Genomic DNA, 25,835 nt, shown 5'->3' on the forward strand with positions numbered 1-25,835 from the left:
AGAGATAACTTTGAAACACTGAACCTTTATAAAAGCCATTTTAAATGGATCTTTTCATATTCCTTTGGTTCAGCATGAGCCCAATTCTTAATTCTTTTTTGGGGAAACGTATTACCCCCTTTTTGCAGATGGACTTATTTCAAAATGGATAACTGAACCTATGAGCTTTTATTATATGTATATTAACTTTAAAATCACGCACGTAATATGTACATATGACTTATGTTAATCTGTGAACATCAATCAATATATAGGTTAGTGTTCAGAAGTGTAAAACATATGAATTGGGGAAGTGACGGTTATTATTGATTATTGCTTTATATAGCGCCATCATAATCCGCAGCGCTGTACAATAGTACTGGCAACCATGTCTCATGCAGGAATCTGAATAGCAATCGATGCTTAATTGAGAGTACATCTATATCGATATTTCCAATGAAATACACGATTCCTTAAAGGAACAATAGAAAAAAAAACTAACCACGAAACATATATTTTGATTAAATTAAAATATTTAATTTCTGTTTTTTTCTATACAGCTTGAAGGATTTTTGCAAAAGTTGTGAAAAAGCGAATTGAAGAAATGTAACTTTCTGATGACTTTTCAAACTAAAACAATCAGAATTCTCATGAGTTTGCAGTCTGATGGATCCTGAACATCTACGCAAAGGAATATATTTTTCTTTAAGTAAAAAAAAAAAAAAACAGGTTGCCATTAATTTTGTAGAAGTCATCCGGCCAGCCGGCACACACTTTGTCGTAAAAAAAAATCCCCATTCTTTCCTTAAAAAACACATAGCGCCTTTATAGAGCGCAATAGAAGTGGATTTTGGAACCGAAAATAATCCCATTGGGCAGCTGGGACATTAACCCCTTAAGGACAATGGGCGGTTCCTAAACACGTACAGGCTTTGTCATTAAGGGGTTAACCATCTTATAACAGTTATCAATCAGGACCACATTTCCAATTAAAAAAACACATAAAGGGCTTATCTGTCTTTGTTATTTGCGAATCTGGTGATAACACTCCATCTAGAAGTTAAAAAAAAATATTTTTAAAATGTGTGTGAAGCTTCATAAATCCATAGAACTGTAAATCTTAAATTCTACGATAAAAAAAACATGATCATATATGGATGATGAGGAGCCACCAAGATCCTAAGAGGAGGAGCACATGAAACATGAAGCCCGCCATTAAGGACAGCCTAACATATCGATGGCGCTCATGGCAACCAAGGATCTCTGCGATGGCCGGGTACGACTGGACGGAGTTGGGTTGCTACACTAGTTGCCCGAGTTTAGTGCATCTTGCATAGGAACAGTACCGACTTTCTTACTGCACGGGTTATTAATCGTACGCGCTACCTGTGCAAATAGCACCGCAAAGTAAACTTCCATACTATATACAGCGTCCATCATGTGCTATGCAAACGTCCTTCATAAGAAGCCTTGAGCTTACGCTAAAGCCATGAATGACCGGGCGCCCAGTCCTGCACGACGATTGTCGCGATAGAACGTGCCTCACAAAAGGAACGTCGGTCATTCAACGGGCTGGCGGGACCCCCGTATGTGATCTGCCATTTGTCACCATGGATACCATGAAGATACAGCTGTCCTTGAACACCATCAAAGGAAGGCAACGTAATTTTCTGGAACTAATCCCGTTTTGCCTTCATATGTTGCCTTGAGCCAGCCTGGTTCCACAGATCGGTACACTGCATAAAACAGAATATTTCTTTAGCAACAGCAAAGTATGGGTTAAATTCTAGATTGCTATTATCGAAGTGCCTAGAAGCTCTGTGAGCTCGTACGCGTGAGCTCATAACATAAAATAAAGCATACCGTTGGTAAATATCGCCCCCTGGGGGAAGGATAGTTCGTGGCTGTGCTCGGCTTTACAGGAATACATTGCTTTAGCGTAGCTGAAAGGAACGAAAAAGGGTTATTATCGTGTGCCATAAAACATCATCGATTAGTTTCATATAAAGGATATCCAGGAACTTTAACTTGCATGTGCTCACAATTTAGTGAAAAGTCCCAGGTAAAATGAATCAGAGAGATCCTGCAAAGGATCCAGTTATTACAGGGACTGCATTCTACATTGGGAAGGCACCAATACACGTTTCCACAATACATAATAAGGGTTGTAACTGGTAGGCATATTTGGCTACAAGGTCCAATTAACCCTATATCGGAATTCTATAAAAAATGTATATACTGGGAAATTAATAGTTTCATTTCCCTCTATGTAGCTAACCCCTCTACAACTCCCATGAAACTCAGCCAACGCTCAGCCAACAAAACTTAACAAGCGTTACCATAAGATTTATACAGCGAGATTTGCAAGCAGAGGCTGGCGCCCGTATACAAAGAGCAAACAGCCGGCTAGCGTCATAGGAGTAGGGGGCTACTAGTTACCCGGCCCCCAACGGACACACAATATACAATAGCCAAATATATTTGTAAAGATGTTCTCAATTTGTTTCCTATTTCACTTGAGATTAAAATGATTTATTGTAAATAACCATTCATTACGGGGAAAAACAAACATTATTGAGACATTGTGGAATATTCGCTCTCTTTAAAAATATTTTCCCATGACTTTTGACTTATTGCTGTTAGTAATATTTTGTTTGTTTGGTGGATGAAACTTCCTGTTAAAAAAATGTAACCTTTACCCTCCAGCTATACAGATGTGTTTTGCCCAAAGTACACAAAATAACAAAAAAGCCTGCATCGCTGATTTTACTAAATGCATCCAAGTGTGCCAAATGCACTCAGTTACCTTTGCAATTCATTCATTCACAATTCATTCTTTATCCGTACTAGATTCCTGGACTGTGGATCATTATCTACCTGGCACTTTAAAGGGCCACTCCGGCCATCACATGCACTCTAATGCAAACAATAGCTGGCTGAGAAGTGTCTTTAAACGTCGTGTAAAATATTAGGGGGGGGGGGGGTTTGCAGAATCTCCTCCATATGCATTTGCTTCTTTTCTCACCCTCCAGCTATTTGCCTTGTATGGCCAAACACATCCCTTCCGCACGTGATATACTTACCGCCAGTCAGCTCCAGCGCTGGCTCGGGGGACGCTGCAGACGAGGGTCTGTTCAGAACATTAAACTGTCCCTTTCAGGCAAGCAGTTGTACAGCAGTACAGCCAGAGGCGGCACACTAAAGGACTGGATCTAACTAACCTTAACTGCGGCACCATCGGCCACCAGCCCACCCGGCAGGTTGTCCCGTTTGCCAGTCCAGGCATGGATCTTGTGATAACCGATCACAGATCCATTAGCAGCAGTTCTTAGTGCCGCAGGGGCCAACGCAACGCCTCTACATAATTGTGTTTCACACTTACCGCCCGGAAGGTGACTGTTTCAATGATCCGGCATTTTCAAAAAGCTGAGCTTTGGCTGCAACCCTGAAGAAAATGAACCCAGATATTATTATTAATTATTATTCTTATTTATCTTAAATATATAGTGTGTTAGGTTCAATAAAAAGGAATAGTGTGTAACTCTTACACTGATCCCGGTCTCTGGTAGCCATTACTGGAACCCGTATCCAGTCTGTGCCTTATTTTGGGAGGTAAATCAGGATAAACCTTTGTAATGTCCTTAAGGTCAAGAGGCGTCAAGCTTTGAGAAGATGTACTCCGGCTTTTCATACCTGTAATAAATCATACATCAAGAAAAATGACTTAGGACTTTCAAGTATTCGGTATTTTCTTTTTCAATCGACCAAAAATATTTGTCAATAGAGAAGTCCTTTAAAGTCACAGGGTCAGTTAGAGTAATTATAGAATTATCAGAATTAGAGATCTGCCCTGTACGACTTTAAAAAGTATGTGGCTATCGCGTAGTTAATGTGGAATGATTGCCCAAAAGTATGCATTATGCAGGGGTAGATCAACCCTTCTTTCAAGGTAAGATCAAATGGGTTAGCCCCCTAGTATGCATGAATACATAAATTTACCAGTAATACGTGAATGGTATTGATGTTGAAACCATCCTAGCCCAAAAAGTGAAAGAAATCTAACCAAAATTTCAATCAGTTCGTCAACCTATTCTAGCTCAGACAATGAGAACTTTAAACAAATTCCCTTCCTTCTGACAAATTATGCATTAGTTGTTTTCAAAAGAGAAAAAATATTGTTACCTTCTGAGGAGGGTAAAGAGCGAAGAGAAGATGCAGCTGAGCGTTTTAGTCCACAGAATTCATAAGGACCTTTCTTGGCCAGGTCAATGGGAGGCGACGAGTTCCCAGGACTAGTGACAGATGATACACTCTGACAATCCGATTCGACGTCGGTCTTTGTAGCATCTTCTTTTGAGCTGGATTCGGGGCTTGCCGTCCACAGGCTTGAGCTTTTCTGGCCATTAGAAGAGGGTGTAGAGGTCATCCAAGGAATTCCGCCTCCTTTCTTCTCCCTTTGTGGGGAAGAGGCAGATTTGGATGTGCTATTTTGTTCCGAGGAATGTGAAGAAAGTGACTCGATGCTTCCCATTGGGGTGCTTGTCGGGCTACTGCTATATGAGTCGCCTAAATTAAAAAAAGAAATAGGTAAAACTTATTTTTGGGGTTTCTATACATATAGAGTTTCTAAAACACTAATTTCATTTATATGAATACAATGGCATAGCTGTGATGGGGCACGTGCCTCTAAGGGGTCTCCGGGCGACCCTTTGTGTCTATCTCCTTGTACCAGTTAAAAATAGTTAAGAAAGGACCCTTCTGGCCGGCACTGCACTGGTGGAGGTCATAAGGGCCCTTTCTAAACGAGTTTGAACTGGGATGGGGAGACAGGAGCGTATCGGGGGCACCTTGACTCTGTGCTGAAACCGAGGCTGCTTGCACACAGACAGAAAGCAGCTGGGATGGTGAGAGATAAGTGGAGGTGGGTGAGTATGTATGTACTTTTGTTTGTATGTATGTATGTGAGCATGGATGTGTAATTGTGTGTGTGAGCATGGATGTGTAATTATTTGTGTGTGAGCATGGGTGTGTAAGTGGGGTGAGATGGAGTGTGTGGTAAAATTAATGTGTACGTGTGTGTTAGTGAGTATGAGTAAGTGTGTGTAATTTGTGTGTGTTTACATATGTGTGCCAGAGTGTATGTTGGTAGGGGGGCAAGGGCAAAAGAAGGCACAGACAGGATGTTTGGGGGCAATGATGGCACAGACAAGCTGTGTGAGGCAATGATGGCACAGACAAGCAGTTGGGGGCACCGACAAGCTGGGGAAAAGGCACTCACAAGCTGTTTGGGGCAAAGGTAGCACTGTGGGGCAGGCTGATATGCCAGGTTGGTATGAGATGAGAGATATGATAAGGTTAATTAGCTTAACGTACTAGGGTTTGCAAATAATGTTTGGTGGAATGACACGTTTAATATACCTTGAAAACATAAATGAATTTCTTTTCTTTTAGTTAAAAATTTTATTTTAGTATTAATTTTTTTTTATCTTAGGATGCCTAAATCATGTAATGCCCTTTTCCCCTGCAACAAACAAACAATACAACACAATAACCAGTGAATTTAGGTTGTTTTCTTTTTAAATACATACTGTCTGGATCAGCCAGGCATGGAGTATATCTCCCTTTAGGTTTCCTGGGTCCTGTTGAAAGACAAATTGCCCTCGTCCGTCGGGAACTAGAACGAGGTTGAGCTTGAGGAAGAGGCACATTAGGATCTGGAGCAGTATGAAATATCTGTAAACCAAAAAATACAGAAAAAGGAAAATACTTCTAAAATACCTTCATTTAATACAAAAAAAAAAAAAAAAAGAGACAATACATTACTAAATAAAAATATATATATATATATGAAGTCTTCCATTTTTAAATAAAGAACATCTCCTCCTCCCACTTTGTCTCATTACGTAAATAATTTAAAGAATGAAACAATAACTACCTTTTCATAATGTTCTATTAAAATTTCTACCACTATGTTCTGGAACTTTATGTTCATCATTGCTGCCACCGTTTCTTCCTGAGCTCTCATAAGAGTCGGCCCGAAAATGACGCCCAGATTCGAAACAGTCATAAGATTCTGTTGGCTGTGCATTGATACCCTGCAAAATGGGTGAAAATAATAAAAAAATACATGCAAATACATTGATTATACCGGTATGTTACATGTATGTGAGCCATGACCTGGAGGGATTTAACAAACTTCTAACTAAATGCAGAATTTGAAGCAAATCCTTCCCATAAACGTTTTTTAACCACGTAAAATTGGCTTCATTCATCATTTTTGGCCGGAGTCTTTTAATTGTCATGTGACAAAAAAGAAGGCACTGATAGGCTGTTGACATTAAAACGGTTCTTAAAAGTTTCCATACACTTCGATGCTCAGGACTGAGGATCCACGGCTTGAGCCAGGTCCGGAATGGGTGGGAGCTGCCCTGGGCCAGGACTGGGGCAACAAGCCGCATAACTACCCCACTAGTTACCAATTCTACCTCCAGTACTCCAAACTTTACAGCACTTTTACATTGTGTCAATTATTTATTGCAACTGAAAGATTTCGTACTGTGCTCGGAGCCACCATCATATTGGCATCAATGCCCCCCCTCTGCTTGATCAGATCATGTGGGGTATTAACACTTACTTGACTAGGTGCTTGATTAAGATGTCCAGCATCTCACGATTTTTCTCTGGTAGCTTGTGAACAAGGGCATGGACAGCTTCAACTCTGTAGTTCTGGTCATCTGATTCTGTGTGGAAAAATATACATAATTAAAAAAAAAAAGGCAAATAATAAATAATAAGAAGAAAAAAATATGTACAAAAAAAAAAACCAAGCATTTATGAAATACACCATAAGACCCGGGTGCTCAGCAAAGCTCTATTCAGTCAAATGCGGTAAAGGAAGAAAAATGTACAGTAAATGCCATTATATAATAATATCTATTTATACAATAAATATATATATAATAAAATTCTGTCATATATATTTATTATATGTGTTTACAATTTACAAGTAACTGCTTTAAAACTATAAAATTCATAATCATTTCATCAAAACAGGTTCTGTAGGTAATACATGCTTGTAAATATATCGTAGATCGATAAAATAAAATGAAAAAAATGAAAAACAGATAAAATAACCTTTTTGATCCATCTTTTAAATACCTACGATTACAGAATAATAATAATGTTTAAATATATTGTAGCAATACATGCTATTATCTTTATTCCCGATATCCCCCAGTATAACAATAACACTAGATCCACGTCAGCGGGTGGTCACGCCAATGTTGCAGGCGGACCCCTGAAGTTGCGGGATATGTACAGTTAATACTAATTTTAAAACGAAAACAATTCTAATAGTAGATAAAAATGTATTTTCTCATAATGGGAAAATGTCAAAATCAAAGAGGCAGGCATGTTACCCGTGTACTCAAACTGCGGGAATCATGTATGTAAAATGTACTCACTGACAGCAAGTATAAAATCTTTGTGCAGTTTATAAGTCATCAAAGGTTCAGAAAGGCATCTGAAAAAAAAGATAATACGTTTAGTATTCACATAAAGGTTTGGTATATGAACAGAAAAGAGAAACATGGGTGCATTTTCATGTTACTTTTTAAAAAAATTATATAAATAAACAAAAAATAATACTCTATAAATAATAAAAAAAAATTACAGGGTTCTAAATATTAATGTTGTGTAGCACGTAATAAAATCGATTTCATTTCATATTGTTCCTATAAGCTTCCTAGAACAGGTCTTTATAAATAATACAAAAAAATAATAATAATAGTATAAACAGTATAAAAAATGAGTTCTCTAAGATTAACAGGATCAACGTAAAAAAATTAAACAGCATGATCTAAACAATGAAAATATCAGGATTTTAGCCAATAAATTTGAATTATATTTTTCAGCGATCAAAATGTCAAATATTCAGTCAAAATAAATAGATAAAAGGAATTTCTTTTAGACAAAAAATGTTGTTACCTGAGGTAGTTTTTAAGTGCGCTTGTTATTGTCTTATTATCCCACAGTTCCAGATCTATGTCCATATCGGGGGGTGATTTAGGCGCTAAAGAATAAACAGAAATATCATACGTTAACCGCACGTATACTATACGCCACAATACAGAAATTCCAAAGACAACCAACCAATCAGCACCCTCTCTGCGTGTCAGGTGATTAAAGGAAGTCCCTGAAAAATGTGACTTAAACAAAGAATTGCTTCTGGACGCGGTTTCATGGTTTTACCGCTTATACTCGGTGCTGCATTCAGCAGGGAGGATCGGATATTCACTCAGCAATAAATACAATTTACCGATAACCCGCAGGACACCTTGTTTTGTGTTTTTTGCTTAAAAATGAACGGCATGTAATCTGTTTTAGGACTAGGGGATAGTTATAGTTTGGAGGAAAGAGATGCAATAAAGACGAGTACAGGAGGGAGGAGAAATGGTAGAACAAGAGGTCATTATCTAAAACTAGAGGGCCCGAGGTTTAGTTGTAATATAAGGATGTTTTACTTTACTCAGAGGGTGGTGGATAAATGGAGCAGCCTCCCATCAGAAGCGGTGGAGGTTAATACAGCGAGGGAGTTTAAATATGTATGGGATCCGTATATGGACGAGACCAAGGACTGGTTAAGATCTGAGTCTCTACACTGAAAAACACGGGCAGACTACATCAGCAGAATGTTTCTTATCTGCCGTCAAATTGTAGGTTTCTATGTTTTATTAGGACTTCTTCTTTAATTCAAGAAAAGGAGAACAATTATGCAGAAAAAAGAATCACAATATTTATAATTCCACATTTAATTTAAAGAAAAGGGAACCTTTATACTTCTGCAGGGTCCTAAGAAGCATCTTAATCAATTTCCATGGTAACATCACCTTTCTTGAAGAACATTGTTGGGTAACCTTAAAGCAATTTTTTCTAATAATATCTTTTAAAGTTGAATGATGCATTTTTAGAAACTGGAATTTATATGGTTAAAGAAACAAACATTATTTGAAAGCAGATCTATACTATAATTTTATAAACTATAATTTTTTGTCGTCCCCCCCCCCCCCACGCCTTCTGGCCATCAATCATTGACCAGTTTCCATAATGTCATGATTATCTCCCACGGTCCCGGAACAGGGAGGAGGCATCGCAGTCAGTAACCATTTTTTTTTGGGAGATTGGGCTTCTGTCACTACAGACGCAATGGGGTGGGGGGGTGGAGTAGGATGCTAAACATATCGGGAATCGACAGATAAGATAGAAAAAAAAATGTCCAAGCATTAAAATATTTTTCAATTAAAGTTCACTAAAACCCCCAACAAAACTCCATTAATGACAACGCCAGTACGGGCTTTGTCGTGAAGGGGTTAATTGTTTTTAACTAAGCAAATTAAAAAGAAAAATTCTTCTAGAAGTATCTAATTTCGTTTTAGACAAAGGATAATTGAAAAAAAACCAAAAAACTCTTACAGAATACTGTGTTCATCAGCTTCTGGACTTTGGAGTTAACCCCTCCAATTCTGTAAAGACCCAAAATGGTGATGCCTATAATAAAATATAACATAATGATGTATTTTCTTTTTATAGAATAATAGATTTCTTTACTCTTAAATTACATTGTAAACACAGTTTATGCATTCTATTAAAAAATAGCGTTTTCCATTTTTTAAATGGACAAAAATGGATATCGCCGTATTGGTTACAGAGAAGACCTTAAGAAGTCTGATACCTTTTAGCGAACTAATGTTCATAGAGTAAAATGTAGTCATCTATAGCGGCCACGTCTTCTGAAGAACGCTCAAATCTTTCAGTTAACCCCCAAAATGGTTATTTATTCTTTGAGGTTATTGTCAAACCCGGGAACTTTCTAAATGAGCGGACCCTGAGGCTCTTTAAATATTAACCCTTTAATAGCCCATCATGAAGGTTCTATGTCGTGACTCGCCTGATGTGTAAACCAAATGGCTCTGATACCGATCCTCATTGAAACCTTGACTTGACATCTAACTGAGTCACCTGCATTCAAGCAGGAATATCAACCATAACATACTGGGAGCATTCTGGATTACGAGATAAAGTTTAACAATCTGCATGTTCTCATTAAATTGTCTTTTCCCAGTAATGCCTGCAAATTATATATAACGTTGGTTTTTATTTTTTTAATTATTATGTGCAATCATCTTTTAGATATCTGTTTTAAAAGGGATTGTGCTTTACATTGGGAAATCTAGAATTTGGGGCAAAAGATGGCAAAACTAACACAACAAACAGCTTCCTTTCTGTAATCCTTACTCCCACTAATACAATGGCTGTGAGAACCAAAGTTAACCCCTTAAGGACACTGGCCGGTCCTTAAACTCATTGAAAACAATGCATTTTGTCATTAAGGGGTTAAAAAGTGGAAGAAACAATGCAATGGGGAGGAATATAATATATATATATATATATATATATATATATATATATATATATATATATATATATATATATATATATAAAAGCAATAAACATACAGATTCCAAAAGCGGGAAGATGCATGCTCTCATGTTATAAACATACGGTGGGTTAATATTACATATATAGCGCTTATCTTACTCCGTAAACACCATTACCTTGTTCTTTAGTGATTAAATAACAATATATATTATATATATAATATATATTATATATAATAATAAATTTACCTCGATTCTCCACAGAATCTATACATTTTTTCACAAAGTTGAAACCGGCATCATTTAAGAACACTGCAAAAGAAGACCGCGGTTAGTCCTGCAGAGGCCAATCTTTTTTAATATCATTAATAATAAAATTTATCATACATGATTAACAGAAATTGACAGCCACACATTTGTCTTGCGCTGTAGGGTTTAGTTTAAAAAAAAAAATATATATATATATATATATAAAAATGACATATTAATTAGATGACTTGTGGAGTACTGCTGGGTGGTAGATAAATGAAATAGCCTGCCAGCAGAGGTGGTAGAGGCTAATACAGTGAGAGAATGTAAACATGCATGGGAGAGGCATAAAGCTACCTGAATCTAACACATGATCTGATGACCCGAGTCATGGGCAGACTAGATGGGCCGAGTTCTATGTTTCTATGTTGCGCAACTATCATGCAATGTTCTGAAAAAACTTCTCATTTTATTATTTAAAAAAAACAAAAAAATACATACTTTCTTCTTTTTTGCTGATAATTGCCGGAAGTGTATAGATCTAGAAGGAAAATAAAGAGCGTAATTATGTTTATTGATCAGAGCAAACCATATCTTTGCATGTAGACTGGAGCCTGAAACTATAAAATAATTCCATTTATTTTTATTTATTTATATATTTTGCATGTTGACGTTGTTGAGAAATACCCTCGTCACCTTTTGTTTCCGTAAGTCCTAATTTTTAAGTGATGTGCTACTTGTTACAAGCCCTGTTTACCCCTTTACTAAAGTGCTGCAGAAAATCAACAAATAATAAAAATGGGCTTATTGGATCTGAATTTGCACTAAAAGGGTTAACAAGATACAACCCTGTCTGTTCTCCCTTCACACCGAATTTACCGTATACCTCATGCCCCCCCCCCGTACCTAAAATGATTTTTTGTTTGTTTTAATTTGTAATAAAGCAATTTATAGGGATTTGTATCCACTGGGACATGCACAATATCGTTTCTAATGACTCCTACTGATGGTTTTTGTCCGGGTGTCCATTTGGACAGCAAGAGTGATGAACGAATCACAAAAGGATGTAAAACGGTAGCAAAACCAACATGTATTTTTGAATGACCGATTTAAGGTGCGAAAATGATATCTGTTTAAATAAAATTGAAGTTCGGCTTTCTTACTGGTTCCTTTCCATCCATCGCTTCCAGCCATTGCTTCCGGTTAACTTCAGACAAAGCTTGGAGCGTAATCATTCCTTGTCTGCGAAAACAAGAATATTCAATCACAGCGATCAGGCGGGGAAAGGTTTTCTCGTGCCCGATAGATGCGTATTTTATGATAAATACATGCAAAGCGAAGGAGAAGAGAAATGTTGGAGAAGAAGTGTTGGTGGACAAACCTCTCAGTAACTTCTATGTCAAAACAGAAGCGCTTGTCTATAGAATCTGTCTTCCGCCGTATGCATGTTTTCAGCTTAAACATCTCCGGTGCATTAGAGATCAGTCCGTTCTATAAAACATAAAGTCTGATGATTAGGTAACCTTCAAGGTGCTGCCATAGTCAACAGTTCAGAAGAAATTATAAAAATAAGCGTGACTCCTAAAATGAAAAGATACTGGAAAAAGTGTCAATCACCCAGCTACCGTCACATTCCATAACCAGATGTTGACTTGACTTTGAAACAAAGACCCATTTCTCTTAGTAACCAATAAGTGTATGAATGAGTACATGAAACAGGTCACCTAATTGGGGGTCATCACACAGTGTTGGCTAGGAGTTGGATCTATTCCATCTGTATGTAAAGTGGGATGCATGATGAAGAATATGCATGTATCCCAGGCTGGCTTGCAGAGAAAGACAGTAATGTCCTTCGTTTTCAACTCTTGATAGCGTGTCTCTGCAATGAACTGGGCGAGCAACTTGGCCTGACACTGGTGGAAATTTAGGTCCATCAGACACTGCTCATCATAATTGCCTAGATCAGGGGTAGACAATCTTCGGCTCTCCTGATGTTGTGGACTACATCTCCCATAATGCTCTTACAGTCATAATACTGGCAAAGCATCAAGGGAAATGTAGTTCACAACATCTGGAGAGCCGAAGATTGCCTACCCCTGGCCTAGATGTTTAATTTAAATGGACTATCAAAGACATATTGGGCCTAAATCATGGCGCACACTTATCAAACTGAAATGGAATTATTTCGAATGAACACTATGGAGCAGCTTGGTCCAGAGCTGTAACTGTTAGGCCTTCTGATGCACACTGCTAAAAAATGTTGGTAATACCAACGCCGATTAAATATCATAGAATTATTTAACATGATGAAGCTTAGATATGAAGTGCAGAAGAAGAAATGCATGAGTTATGTTGTACGGAGGATGGAACTGCCAGGGAAGCAATGAGAGATACAACAGTTGAGGAGGGAAACTTTAAATAATTAGGAGTGAGGAGAAGGACAGAGAGACCTGGAGACAACCACAGCCAGGAACATATGAGCAAGGATATGGATAAATAGGCTGCTGACGAGCATAAATAAAAAACCCAGACGTAGATAAGGTACGCGGTCACTTTTTTAACAGAAACAGATGTTGAGTGGGGAGGAAACAGAGACAGGTTGTAGAAATCAGGAGACATGGCAACAGCACAACTGTATTGGAGGACACAGGAGCTATGTATCTAGAATACAGACAGGAATGTCGTCAATGAAGATCCAGCACGTTCAGTAACATCTTACTATATATTTTCCACCACAGCAAAGTTTTGTCTGCTGTTTTGGCAGAAGAAAGACAGAGACATTTTAGCTGCATCCATTTTATGCCTCAGCGCAACACATAATTACAAAAATATGCAATTCTATTCCAAAATAATGTCCTTTACGCAACAGAAATAGAAGCCAGTACTTGATAAGAGGCGTCACCCTGTAAATAAGTTGCGTTGTAATGTACAGTCGTGCCAAATGGGCTTTCTGGCATTGTTGTAGGACTAATGGATACTGGGGAAGCTAATGACAGCTTTTTATGCCAAAGACGATGTGTCACACTCCTTCCCGGCTCTCATGGGGTTAAAACCAATATAAACAGATGTTTTTAGTCACTGCCATTGAAATGCAGAGGGTGAAAAATATGACATCATTTAATCAAGTGGCAATTATATATATATATATATATATATATATATATATATTTTACTATAAATCTCCATGGATAGTTTCATAATGTATACCAGTTCATGTATTATTTATGTTCTGGTGGAATCTTACCACTTTTCCACTTGATTTGGTTTCCGACAAGCTCATTGTAAAGGTTTTGCTGCTTTTATCGTACGTACAGTAATGCCGCGTCCATGCAAATCCAAGGGGTCCTAAAACAACATACAAAGAAGTAAATTTTTAAAAGTAGGTTGCAGAAGATACGGCCCCAATAACAAAATATCACCTTTCATGCCCTCTCCCTTTATTGCAGGCTCTGTTTGAGGTCAATTCTTGTCTGTGTCCACATTGGCACGACCAACCACGATTTGTAGCCGTTTGCAATTAGTTATATAAAATACAATATAATATTAATATGATACTATAATATAAAATACCAATAAAATAATTGTTATAGAGAAATTCTAATTTAAAGCTGACACAACCAAAATATGTTACAAAATCAGGTCCATAGACTTTTGGTCCAGGACAACACTCATAATTGAGACAAATGGTCCCATCTTATCTTTTTTTTATGTATGTGACGATGTGGTTCACAGAAATGTTATAGTTTTCACATTCATTTTTAATTGGAAAATCTGCACTGGGTGGTTTAACAAGCAGCAATGCATTCAGTCGCAAGCACCGCGCAAGCAATTAAAGTCAAGAGAAGAATACAGTAATTATAACACTGAAACAATGCAAATGAGATAAAGCTGAACACATCTGAATATACCAAAGCATAAATGCAATTTAGTGAAGATTTTCTAGGAAAACTATAATAGTCACATCTTTCTTGATTGCGCGAAGCATTTCATTATCACGAAAGAAACTGTATAAAATGATGTAAAGTAACGTAATCCTAGCAATCAGGGCAGTGAAATCTCTCGTCGCCCCTTCGCCTGGATGATAGATCCTGTCTTACTTCCATGGTACCGTGCAGCCAAATAAATAATAATTAAAATAATAATTAAAAAAAATAATTAATAAAATAATTAATAAACTGACACTTTATTAAAAATGGAGATAAAAATAACAAAAAAAAAAAAAGCTTTAGTCGGCGACAATCTAGCAATCCACCTGACGGGGAGGACAACTCTTATAATCGTCAGCCAGCACTTACTCAGGGTCAGAAATCTTAAATCTAAATGAAAGTAAATCCTTTTTTTAAAATGGTTTTGTAAAGTGTGCAAAGAACCGTAATAATCAGCAGTCTAGAGGCACTCAGGCCACTCTGTCCAGCCGCCATAAGTATGTCCCAAGCAGCATTAACTCCCCTAATGGGAGCTTCCCGCGAAAGAAACGTTCAGCAGCAGGTAAAAGCTCTGCCCGCTCCCACCCATGATCCATACATTTTGACCGAGCTTTGTCTAATTTCTCACAATTACACCGATTACTCGGAAAAGCTAAATTTCAGGGTCAAGCTGTTAATATCTCTGTTTTTCGTGAAAGCGGTCATCGGAAATTGTTATTGATAATGTCAGACAGGCTCTAATAGTTTGGGGTGTCTCGGCCTTCACATGTCAGGAACCTATAAAGCTTTCAAATACACTACTTTAACATGGAAAACGTTACAACTAAACTTATATCTTCTTTATAATCGTTTTATCTTCTGTTTTGAATGACCTCCATCGTCATGCTCGTATATCTGAGAACCATTTTCATTACTACATGTTTTACGTATAGAACTATCACATTGCTTGTTTTATGTCCTATTTACTGTGATGAAATTTAACAAATCTAATACACAGCTGCCAACAGTCTCAAATTCTCAAGAACGGGCGTACTTATGCTGAATTACGATGGGAAATGTCATCTATATGCAGGAAAGGAAGATGAAATGAAGTGTTCCATGGTTAGAACAATATGCCATGTCTTCTCACATAATGAGGGAAGAACACAATGTGATGTCACGACACCGCTCATTGAGGATGAAGGCTTTTGCTCCAATGTTTCAACGTTAGTACGTTGGTATGTATGATGTTAACCCTTTTAATGAGAAAGCAGTGAAAAGCATAATATGCCATGGCACTGAGCAGAGGAGGCCTGACATCTCTGGCACAGGGACAGGTAAAGTGAAGCTGTCCCATCGGCCCCTTGCATTCCCCCGGGTAACTCACATATGCAGTGACACACATTTACACATACACAACATACTTAGACCAGGGGCAGATCCAAAGACTGGCCTAGAGAGGGGCACTAACACACACACACCTAGACACACAGGTCCAGACACTCACACTTACACACACAACCAACATCAAACATGGCCAGTATTAGGCCATCCAGCACCATCCTTGGCGAAATTCCCCCAAAAAACAAAGCAGACAAAAAAACATCGTACACAGGGCTGGACTAGGGATTTAAGTGGACCCTAGTGTTTGAAGGCCAGTAGCTGATGACATGCGTTTGGTCACCTGCTGGGTACATGCGGCTCATGCTACTGTCCTCTCCTTCATCATCACAAAGGATGAAGGACCAAACATTGCTGGATAGATAGTAAAAGCATAGAAACAAAGATTTGGTTGCAGATAAGGACGATTCGCCCCGTCTACTCTGCCCATTTTTCCCAATGCAGAGACTCAGACCTAAATCAGTGATTGGTCTCGTTTTTGATTCAGGACCCAGACCTCCGAGATCCCAGAAATATGCAAAGAGTCCACACATCATCACCATGCACATTATAAAACAGACTGACACCCGAGGGGGTAAGAGGAACGCTGAGGAATGATTAGAGCTACTTCTTACATTTTGGAAGTGAGATAATTATGCTTACGCTACAAAGGTCATCTGTACAGCAGGCAGATAATGCCTGGTATCACAAGCTGAGCAAATTAACAAGGCAGCGCTGCGGCTCAGTAATGGATCCGAACATATGAATACTGTTATCTTATTCAATCATCATATTTGTGTTGTGTGTTTACATTTTATTAGCTGAAGAGCGAAGAAACAGATAATAGTCTCATTTGGGCTATAATGCGGTGCAGTCCCACTGATTCAGCTCCTTGGTAAGCAATATAGCCATGAAAAATAGGACTTGCTAAGCTTGGGGTGCTTTGACGTAGCGGCCGGCTGAGCAATATATGGCCGTATATAGTGTGACGGAATCCCCAATGGTTATGCCGCAGATCGGTGTTTTCTGAATGCTACTCACTGGGCATAAGATCAATTCTTGCTTTGTTGTGTTGTACCCCTAGTATCTGATTCTGCTAATGACCCCTAATAAACAAATACCTCCTGGAACCACAAGAAGTACCCCCAGGGATTACATGTACCACAGACTGAGAATTAGTATAATACAGGGATGGAAAATTAGTTCTTTTTTTTTTAACCGTCCCCTCCGTCACAGCGATAAAACGTCAAAGTCAGCACAATGAGAAGAAGGGGCGGCTGGTGTTCAGGATTGTCCCTTTTGTCCATGGAGACAATAGTCTATCTCATATGGAAAGATCAAAAGTGGACGTTGTTCCATAAAGCTAAAAAAGCAAGAAAAAGAAAGGCCTGCTCAGGTGCTCGCCACTCACTTTTTTCCTGAACGTAGAGGTAGCCTTCCATCGTCCACTGACTTGGGGGTCGATAATCTTGGTCTGCAGACTTCATCCTTTGCATTAACTTCTCCATTTCCAGGCGGGTGCTTTCAAAGTTATTCCGTGTCTAGGAATGAAAAAGGAGCTTATCTAGTCACGGCAGAACTCTGTGTTCATTCACGCTGAGCATTCAGAAACATATCAATGCTTTTCACACGAGGTGGCCATATCTGGAGAGGATTATGTTTGCATAGAAGAACAATACATAATAAATCCACAGAATCCGACTGATATCTCTTTAGATGTTGCCTATAAAGCCTTTATGACACCTGTATAAAGGACATCATCAGGGGGATAGCCAGATTGGGATAATAGTTGGTGTGTACGATCAATGGAGATCTTTTTAAGGTCTTAACCACAATTAATAAATTACCCGATAAGATTTAAGGTACCCACACATTAATTTAAATCTAAGGTGCTTAAATCTAAGGAGGAATTTCTAAATTGTGTAATTTATTACGGGGTTTGCTTTTTCTTTTACATGTTACTATTATATTTACTGTTCTTTGAGAAAATGTGTTTTCCCCCCTAATTTATCAATGCATTGTTTATTTTGTGTCTTTACTTTTGTCAACTTCTATTGGGATTAAAGGTAACACCACAAGCCCTCTGCTAGTCACCGTATGAAGAGAGAGGCCCTTCCAAGAATCTCATTTGGAGATTCTTTGCCAGATCTGCAACTTTCCTGTGACATCCCAGGCCCTCTGCTAGCCACCACCTGAAGCCAAGCACTAACCCACCCCTCTGTTCATTTTATTTCTACATCCTTCTGCACCCTGAAACCACTTACCCCTAATTACTGCTACAAGAGCTACTTCTCCCTCTTTTTACCCCTTCTTTTGTTTTAATTGCACATACTATTCCATTAGATTGTAAGCTCTCTAGCAGGGCCCTCCAAAGCCCACCATCCCTGCCAGGAACTATAAAAGTACCATAAGGCTAGATGGCAGCTCACGGGCCGGGTTCTCAACTCTTGATGTGTCTGTGTGTGTCAATGTATATTTGTTAAGTGCGTTAACTGCCTAATTTAAAGTGTACAGCGCTGCATAATTTATTGCCACTTAATAAATAATAACAATAGGGACACTCCAGCGATCATCTGGTTTCAATGGAAGTGCTTTCCTACCACCGACTGGCTTCTTCAAGCAACCAATCAGTGGTGCAAAATGTGAGGCCGTCGAGGGGGTGGGAAGCTGCAGCTCTGACTGATGGTTTTTTGGAGAGCATATATTGGCGGGATTAAGAAGCCTTTTCCGAATCTCACCAATACATGATTGTTTCGGGCAATCACATGTAGAAGGACAATCAGGCGCAATCACATTTTATAAAGCGGGCGCCCCATGAATAAATATTTCAGTGGTTTTAGCACACCTGCATTTTTCAAACAAAACAAATGTGGAAATTTAGCTTCAGCGCAACAGTAATTTATAAAAAAATATATATATTTTCACAAAAAAAACCAAATGCGTAGCCGAGGCTTCTGTCTAGAATGATTTTTATTTGCTGTGGGTAAAATATTTCTTTTTGCCGCCACTAAAAGTATTACGTTCCGACGTGGCGAGCCCCTCTTACCTTTGGGAGGATTAAATAAAGGGATTTCATGTGTATTTTGTCTTTTTTTTCTTTCCGTATCGTATCCAATCGTTGATTTTGGATCCGAAACACATTTCAAGCTCGCGTTTCTTATACTAGGATTCAATGATTCATGTGGCCGAAGTAATAAGGTAGGCAATGACTTACATTCTGTAAATTAAACTGCAGCTGCTCTTTGTACGGCGTGAATTCCTGCGCCAACTCGTATCCCTCATGGTAGAAGGTAAAGAGGCCCTGGAGAAAGGCCAAGAGCTGTAAGGCGAAATAGAGAAAGCCGTGAATAATATAAAATGGAAGCCGCACACACCACAAACGTATTTATCACTGATAAGCACACAGTGCAATTAATAGCACGGAATTTATTTCTGAGGAGACGCTCTGCAAGGTTGGGTTATATATATGGCTGGAACATGAAGAGAAGCCGTGGGCTATTCATCCCTTAAGGAAAGCTGTCTTTAATCCTTAAATCCAATCGAAAAGAAAAACCGTTATTATAATTAAACGTTTCACCTCGGGAATAAATTATTTGAAGAGTTCGGTGGTTAGATTACAAGATTTCGCGAAACCTGTAATTGTGGATGATAAATATTCCATAGCCAGAGAATAGAGTCCTCTAGCGTAGAACGTACATTAGAGCTTTACGGTGTTCTGCTTAAAAAAACAAGAACAAATTGTGGTAGACAGGGAAAGAGAAAGTTCCCAGTCTCCTGGAGAAAAACCCCAAATATACGTGTTGTAGAGGACCTCGAATATTTAATTAACAGTCATCTCTAATCCACTTCAGCACCGTGAAAATGTCTTCAGTGTCTGGTGAATGTAGGTGGCGTATCAAGTGCTCATATGTCTAGATTAAAGGAGATTATGATTGTTCTAACAACAGAACGGACCAATAACCCAACACTTGGCATTGGGAAAGTTCTGAATAGATAGGTCCTTATCTTCATGCAGGTCCAAATAAAGAACCAACCAAGGCTAGAGAAGAAGTTGCGCGTCCATGAAATTGAAGAGAACGCTAATGTGAAGGGTTACTGTGCGTAAAGTAAAACGTCCTTGCATTTAATCAAAGCTTCTGCCCCTCTATTTTTTATTAGGACCTCTTGTACTAACATTTCTCCTCCTTTTAAGTGAACACAATTCTGTTAATGGAATATGATACATCTGGACACAACTCCCAGTCTGCATTCAGATATTTCTTCTCACTGGAGTCTATGGTTATTATTACCGGACTAGCTTTGGCCATTTTACATTCAATACAAGAGTAGCTCTAACCAATTGAGACACAACATTCTCCCCAATAGTATTTTGCCCAGACTTTTAGTTTCATACACTTTATGAATAAAAGTATGTGTCCATGTGTGGAGCAGCGGAAATGGGTTCTATGGAGTCTATCTGGAAGTCTGATGGGCTAATCTGGGTTTGATGGATGTCAGGAGAACGCTACCTACCGGAATTATCGGCTTCCATACTTTATCTTAAAACAATATCGGAAGATGCAAGCGACCACAGCTCTATCCCCAAAAATGACCCTGCGCTACACCCCACTCCCTCTACCATGACAGTTAACCAATTAAGGGGGGACGCTTTTAGCCACTACTTTACCCAAGTAAAGTTCGCTTGGACTAGGTAGAAAGTACATTTCGTCTACATAACAGAAAGCTGGCATGATTATTATTTAGAAGATAAAGTAAAACGGGAACTGGTTTTGACATCTGGTCAGCATGTGCTGTTCTCTGCTGTGAGTACAATATTCCCAAGACTTCACTTCGCTGGTGACCCCGCTCCGCAGGAGAGAGGTCCCTTCCCCATGCAGCTGCTCGGGACAGCGTCCAATGTACTTTTATTACAGAACGCGTGATAAACGGGCACCGGCTGAACCCGTTTCTGATGGCAGATTCAGATTAATTGGCCGTAAGCAAATTTGTTTTGGGGATTTCAAATATTTTAAAGGTCCAGTTCCATTTAAAGACAGAATCACGAGAGAGGAAAAATATTACTTATTCAATTAAATAATTATTTTAGATTACTTATTAAATGAAATAATTACTTTACAGGACGTGTTGGTTTTGAGCTTTTAAGAATAAAATGCATATTTTTACAAATGATATTCGGTTAGATGTTACACTGGTTTTCCATATATGTACAATATGTATCTGGGACATTTTAATTTAATAGTTTAATATGTTTTCATTTTTTTTTTCTTATTCACTTAATGATTATTTAATACAAAGAGAGAAAAATATAAAAGAGAGAAAAAAATATAATGTCTCACATGAATTAAATTGATTTTTTTAATTAAATAATAAACTCAGCCAAATCCACGAGATGGCAGCAGAACGACGTTCGGGGAAATTTTGACAGCTACGTCTCGGTCTATTGAGACGATAAAAATGCACCGAAATCTATCAAATAAAACAAATGCTATTATCCTGTGCAATTTCCCAATAGGGAGGATTACGGGGGAGTTTGTTTAACCTCTTACTAGGGTTCTCTGTCTAGTTTATTAAAAGAATTGGCTACTGGGACAGACGTGATCTCCTAAGGCGAATCTGTTTATCTTTTTTTTTTTTCGCTAGATGCACATGCCCCACTTGTCAAACCGGTGTGTAAGCTGACAGCAGAATATATCTGGGACGGAGGGGGTCAGAGTCTCTCGCACTTCAGGAGTCATTCTATCCATGGAAAGAAAATAGCTGCTTTTATGCAATCGCTAAACAAATAATGTTTCGACGTTAATGATCAACTTCTCCGAGCGCCTGCCGGGTTACGCAAAGTGTCACATGTTTGAGATCTAAAAAATGGCCACACAGCCTCAGTGTGCCATGGAGTGTTTGACCACTGCTTCTCCTGCCCACATTCAGTGCTATAACGTGCCAGGCTGCGAGCCAGAACCACAGATGGTCTAGAACTTGGTGACATTCTTAACCCAGCCTCTAAGGAACATGCGCAGAAGCAGCGCAGAACTCTAAGTGAACTGTGTCTTGGCGTTCCCTATGCGCTTGGTTGCCAACATTTGGGATTTACACAGTTTTGGCAGGCTTCTCCTACTCGCCTGGGTTGCTGGTGTAGTAGGTGGAGTAGGGCTTGCCCTCTTTAGAAGGACACACAATCATAACCATTCACACATACATTAGTTCAGGCCATTGTCGTGCTTTGAGCACTCACCCATTAAAATTATTATTTTTAATACATTGTTTATTTTGTGTTGACTTGACTGCATGCAAAGTGGAGCATCCATAGTTTAGTTATTGGAGTTAGACAGTGAGATCTCTGTTTAATGTTTCATTTGGTAAGTATACCTCTTGTAGCGCTCTCACACAACATACGTGTGATTGAATGCTGGTTCTTCCTAGTGATTATAATGTGAGTCCTACTGAGCATGTGCAAAAAAACATGTTGGGGGGCTATAAATAGTGTGTGTGTGTGTGTGTGTATATATATATATCCTTAATGAAGTATAAACTCTTCATATGGTTGTCATCTATGTATGTCAGTATGTGTGTGGAAGTATGTTAGTGTGTGGAAGTATGTTAGTATGTACGTGGAAGTACGCGTGTCTAAGTATGGTAGTGCATGTGTGTTTGCGTACATATGTTAGTGTGTGTAAGTACATTAGTGTGTGAAAGTATGTTAGTGTGTATGTGTGTGTGTATGAAAGCATGTTAGTGGGGGCCCAAACAGTTTCCGAAAATCTCCAATTCCGCTGTTTTTCAACAATTTCAGCTATTTTGGCCTCAGTTTTGAAATTCTCTTGCGCGTCCCTTGAAATTCTCACTAATTCTTTGCTGAGTGAATAGACCCAATAATATTCATGTTAACAGAGTGTGAGCTATATATTCAGACAGCTTGAGATGCAGTTCACATCGTCCGACATGCTTCATATCTATGTCTGCAATGCTTTACATGGCCACTAGGAGTCACTAGTATTCCAGGTTAGGACAGGCTCCCCAATCATTACGACGGCGCAGCACAAGAAAGTGTTCTGGTAAAAGTGCTAGAAATGTCAGGGAGACAATTAGAATTTTGAGCAACAAGTTATACTTTTGAAGTGATACAAGGAATAACTTAAAGGAAAAATGCCGGGATACTCTCTGATATTTACAGCACTGAATTAATTATGGAATACAGTTAGTATTGCAATGGCAGTTTGCACAGAAGTAAAGGTTGCAGTCAGAGAGGATCAACCCGGTATGAATAACTACATATACACTATCCTATCAATGATAATAATAATAATAATAATAATCTGAGAGTTTTTGGCAGCAGCTGCTGTAAAATCCCTTATTAAGCAGTTGATCACTTTGTTTTTTTACTTTACTAATGGGTGGTGGATAGGTGGTACAGTCTCCCTGCAGACGTGGTAGAGGCTAATATAGTGAGGGCATTTAAACACGCACAGGATAGCATTAAAACTATCATGAATCTAAGACGACACCAAGGACCGATTAAGGTCTGAGTCTCTACATCAGGAACAATGGGCAGACTAGACGGGCCGAATGGGTCTTATCTGCCGTCAGTTTCTGTGTTACATTTTGATCCGTAACACACTGACTAGGCTTCCCTGCCTGCTCAACAAAACATCATTTCAACACAGGTTTCATAGTTCACATTTTACACTGCAAGAATGCAACAGGTGGTGCAATGTTTAAAAAGGACGCCGACTTCATGTTATAGCATGTGCTTTAAATATATATATATAATATAGAATAGAATATAGAATATGTTTGTAAACACAGCTTGAGATCTAAGATTCCAACTCGGCTTCTCCGTGTCTCTTTCTGCCCCCGGACGCAGTGAGAATACAGCCCCGGGGCTAATGACACCAGCAGCACTCGGTTATCTCTGTGATATTACACACACTAAATAAACAAACATGTGATAAACCAACGTAATTCCGTCTAAAGACAGAACTATCCATTCCACCCGGCCATCCAAACTACTTAAACTACATGAACATATCATTTATTTATACTTGATTTTTATAATTTCTCTATTAAGCTTCTTATCCTCCTTGGTGGAAGGTGAAGGGCGCTGGCAGCTGATAAAGAATAAAGAGACGTGGGGTTAGGTCTGGGCAAGGTAGGTAATTATTTATTGTCCCGTACTAAGTAGCTGCCTAGGATGCTGACCTGCTAGAGGGCATTGCCATGAGGAACTTTGCTATGTTACAATAGTAGATGACACAGAGATCACCTACTGGACCAGAAACCAAAGGACAGTCCCAGGTCCTCCTTGCCACAAAACAAAAAAATTAAGTATGGAGAAACTGGGAGCGCTGCGGAATCTGACGGCACTATATAGAATAATAAATACTACTTTCAGATAGACTTAATCCTTACCAAGATCATCATCCACTCTTTGATAACCAGTCATGTTTAATTTGAATATAAAAGCACAAATGTCCCAGAAAAAGCATCAGCTTGTGTCCTCATCTTGGCTTTATTTAGTCTTAAGTGTTTTTGGTTTAACGATTGAAGCTTCTACTGTATTCTGATTCTTCATCATTTAGTTCCTTCATTTCTTGAAATGGTACATAAACACATAAAGAAGTTTGGGCCATGGCCATGATCAATATTCTAAGAGCTTCAGTTTTCATGTCTTGTTTTATTTCAACCAGTTCTTTCCCTTATTTAATTTTATCTCTGTGCACTTCACGGGCTGGAGAAAGGGCAGAATTGGGGGGTAAGTTGGTGGAGCCAAAGATAAACTTGGACTCCCACCTGAAGATCAAAGCTTGCCCTGGAGTCTCTGGAAACAGCTGTGATACCCTGAGCCTCCGAGATCAAAAACACACTTTAAATTGACCAGAAAATTCAAGTGGGGCAAATGTCCTTCTTGTCCATGAAGCTATGCGTTATGGCCATTGTAGGCATTCATGGTGCACAGTTACCCTCAAAACCACCAAATAATGCATAGATCCCCTCTCATTCCCAACTAACCCACCACTTGCTGTTTAATGGCTTGTCCATTTTTATTCAAATACATCTTATCCTCCTCTTTATCGAATGAAGGTGACAATAAATGGCATACTTGCTTGAGGAGCTTTCAGCCGGGACAAACTGTGCCTCAAATTCAGGACTGTTGGCAGCTATCATGCATAAGGGACATTATTATTATTCACTAACGATCTATCTGCTTGCAAGTGTAGATATTGTATCTATCTGTCTTTGTAAAGCCCGTAACACAAAGTAGGGATAAGGACGGCTTCCTACAGGAGTGTATTTACTGGTGTATATTTTGAGGTCATAAATAAATAAAAAAGACAAAAAGATAGAACTTGATACAGGGTCACAGCAAGAAATTGAAACACGGTCTAAAGCATTTCATTGTATTTTTTTCTCTCTGTTCCAGACAGAACAGAACTTCATTGAGAAGTAACGGGAGTGCAGAGAGGGACACAAAAGGCCAAACGGAGCAGAAACCAAAGAAAATAAAACTATTGCAATTGAAAGCTCCTCATGCATATTAAGCAGAAAAGGGCTTTGAAGACGAAATAGGTGAGAACGTGCTTGTGGCAAATGACTTTTTAAGGGTTTTTTTGGCTCGAAGCATATGCAAGAATTGTGCAATGAAAAGGGAAAAAGCAAAATATATGAAAAGAATGTGCGTGGAAGAAACACAAATATGTGCACAAGTGTTACAATTTTACTGTGCACACAACAGGGATTACGTACACAAAGCAATTTTAATGTTGAAGAATGTATAAAAAAAATCTAAAAAGAACTGGAATCAGTTCTACATGGTTGGACCAGTTGGTTGCTACGGTGATAAGACTATTCTTAACCCATTGCACCAGTATTAATTTTTACACAAAACCCTGAC

General features: G+C 38.7%; 1 protein-coding gene and 1 long non-coding RNA gene across 2 annotated transcripts in view; one reads left to right on the forward strand and one right to left on the reverse strand.

The window, feature by feature from the left end:
- Positions 1-1,015: 1,015 nt before the first annotated feature.
- Positions 1,016-25,835, reverse strand: part of ARHGAP42 (Rho GTPase activating protein 42) — a 113,716-nt gene continuing 88,896 nt past the window's right edge. Inside the window, exons 7-24 of the mRNA XM_053456514.1 lie at positions 19,164-19,268; positions 17,361-17,490; positions 13,909-14,009; positions 12,046-12,155; positions 11,828-11,906; positions 11,166-11,205; positions 10,665-10,727; positions 9,451-9,525; positions 7,966-8,050; positions 7,443-7,501; positions 6,614-6,719; positions 5,915-6,074; positions 5,568-5,712; positions 4,162-4,545; positions 3,528-3,672; positions 3,362-3,424; positions 1,843-1,922; positions 1,016-1,715 (exon numbers count right to left, since the gene is read on the reverse strand). Of these exons, the coding sequence (XP_053312489.1) occupies positions 1,627-1,715; positions 1,843-1,922; positions 3,362-3,424; positions 3,528-3,672; positions 4,162-4,545; positions 5,568-5,712; positions 5,915-6,074; positions 6,614-6,719; positions 7,443-7,501; positions 7,966-8,050; positions 9,451-9,525; positions 10,665-10,727; positions 11,166-11,205; positions 11,828-11,906; positions 12,046-12,155; positions 13,909-14,009; positions 17,361-17,490; positions 19,164-19,268 (2,019 nt within the window). The 3' untranslated portion in view covers positions 1,016-1,626. The remainder of the gene's footprint in view (positions 1,716-1,842; positions 1,923-3,361; positions 3,425-3,527; positions 3,673-4,161; positions 4,546-5,567; positions 5,713-5,914; positions 6,075-6,613; positions 6,720-7,442; positions 7,502-7,965; positions 8,051-9,450; positions 9,526-10,664; positions 10,728-11,165; positions 11,206-11,827; positions 11,907-12,045; positions 12,156-13,908; positions 14,010-17,360; positions 17,491-19,163; positions 19,269-25,835) is intronic.
- On the forward strand, positions 24,039-25,588 carry LOC128474227 (uncharacterized). The gene is made up of 2 exons (XR_008346328.1): positions 24,039-24,092; positions 25,365-25,588. It is a non-coding gene; the product is annotated as an uncharacterized LOC128474227 (long non-coding RNA).

Source organism: Spea bombifrons, chromosome 2 (assembly GCF_027358695.1).
Source record: "Spea bombifrons isolate aSpeBom1 chromosome 2, aSpeBom1.2.pri, whole genome shotgun sequence".
NCBI classification, from domain to species: domain Eukaryota; kingdom Metazoa; phylum Chordata; class Amphibia; order Anura; family Pelobatidae; genus Spea; species Spea bombifrons.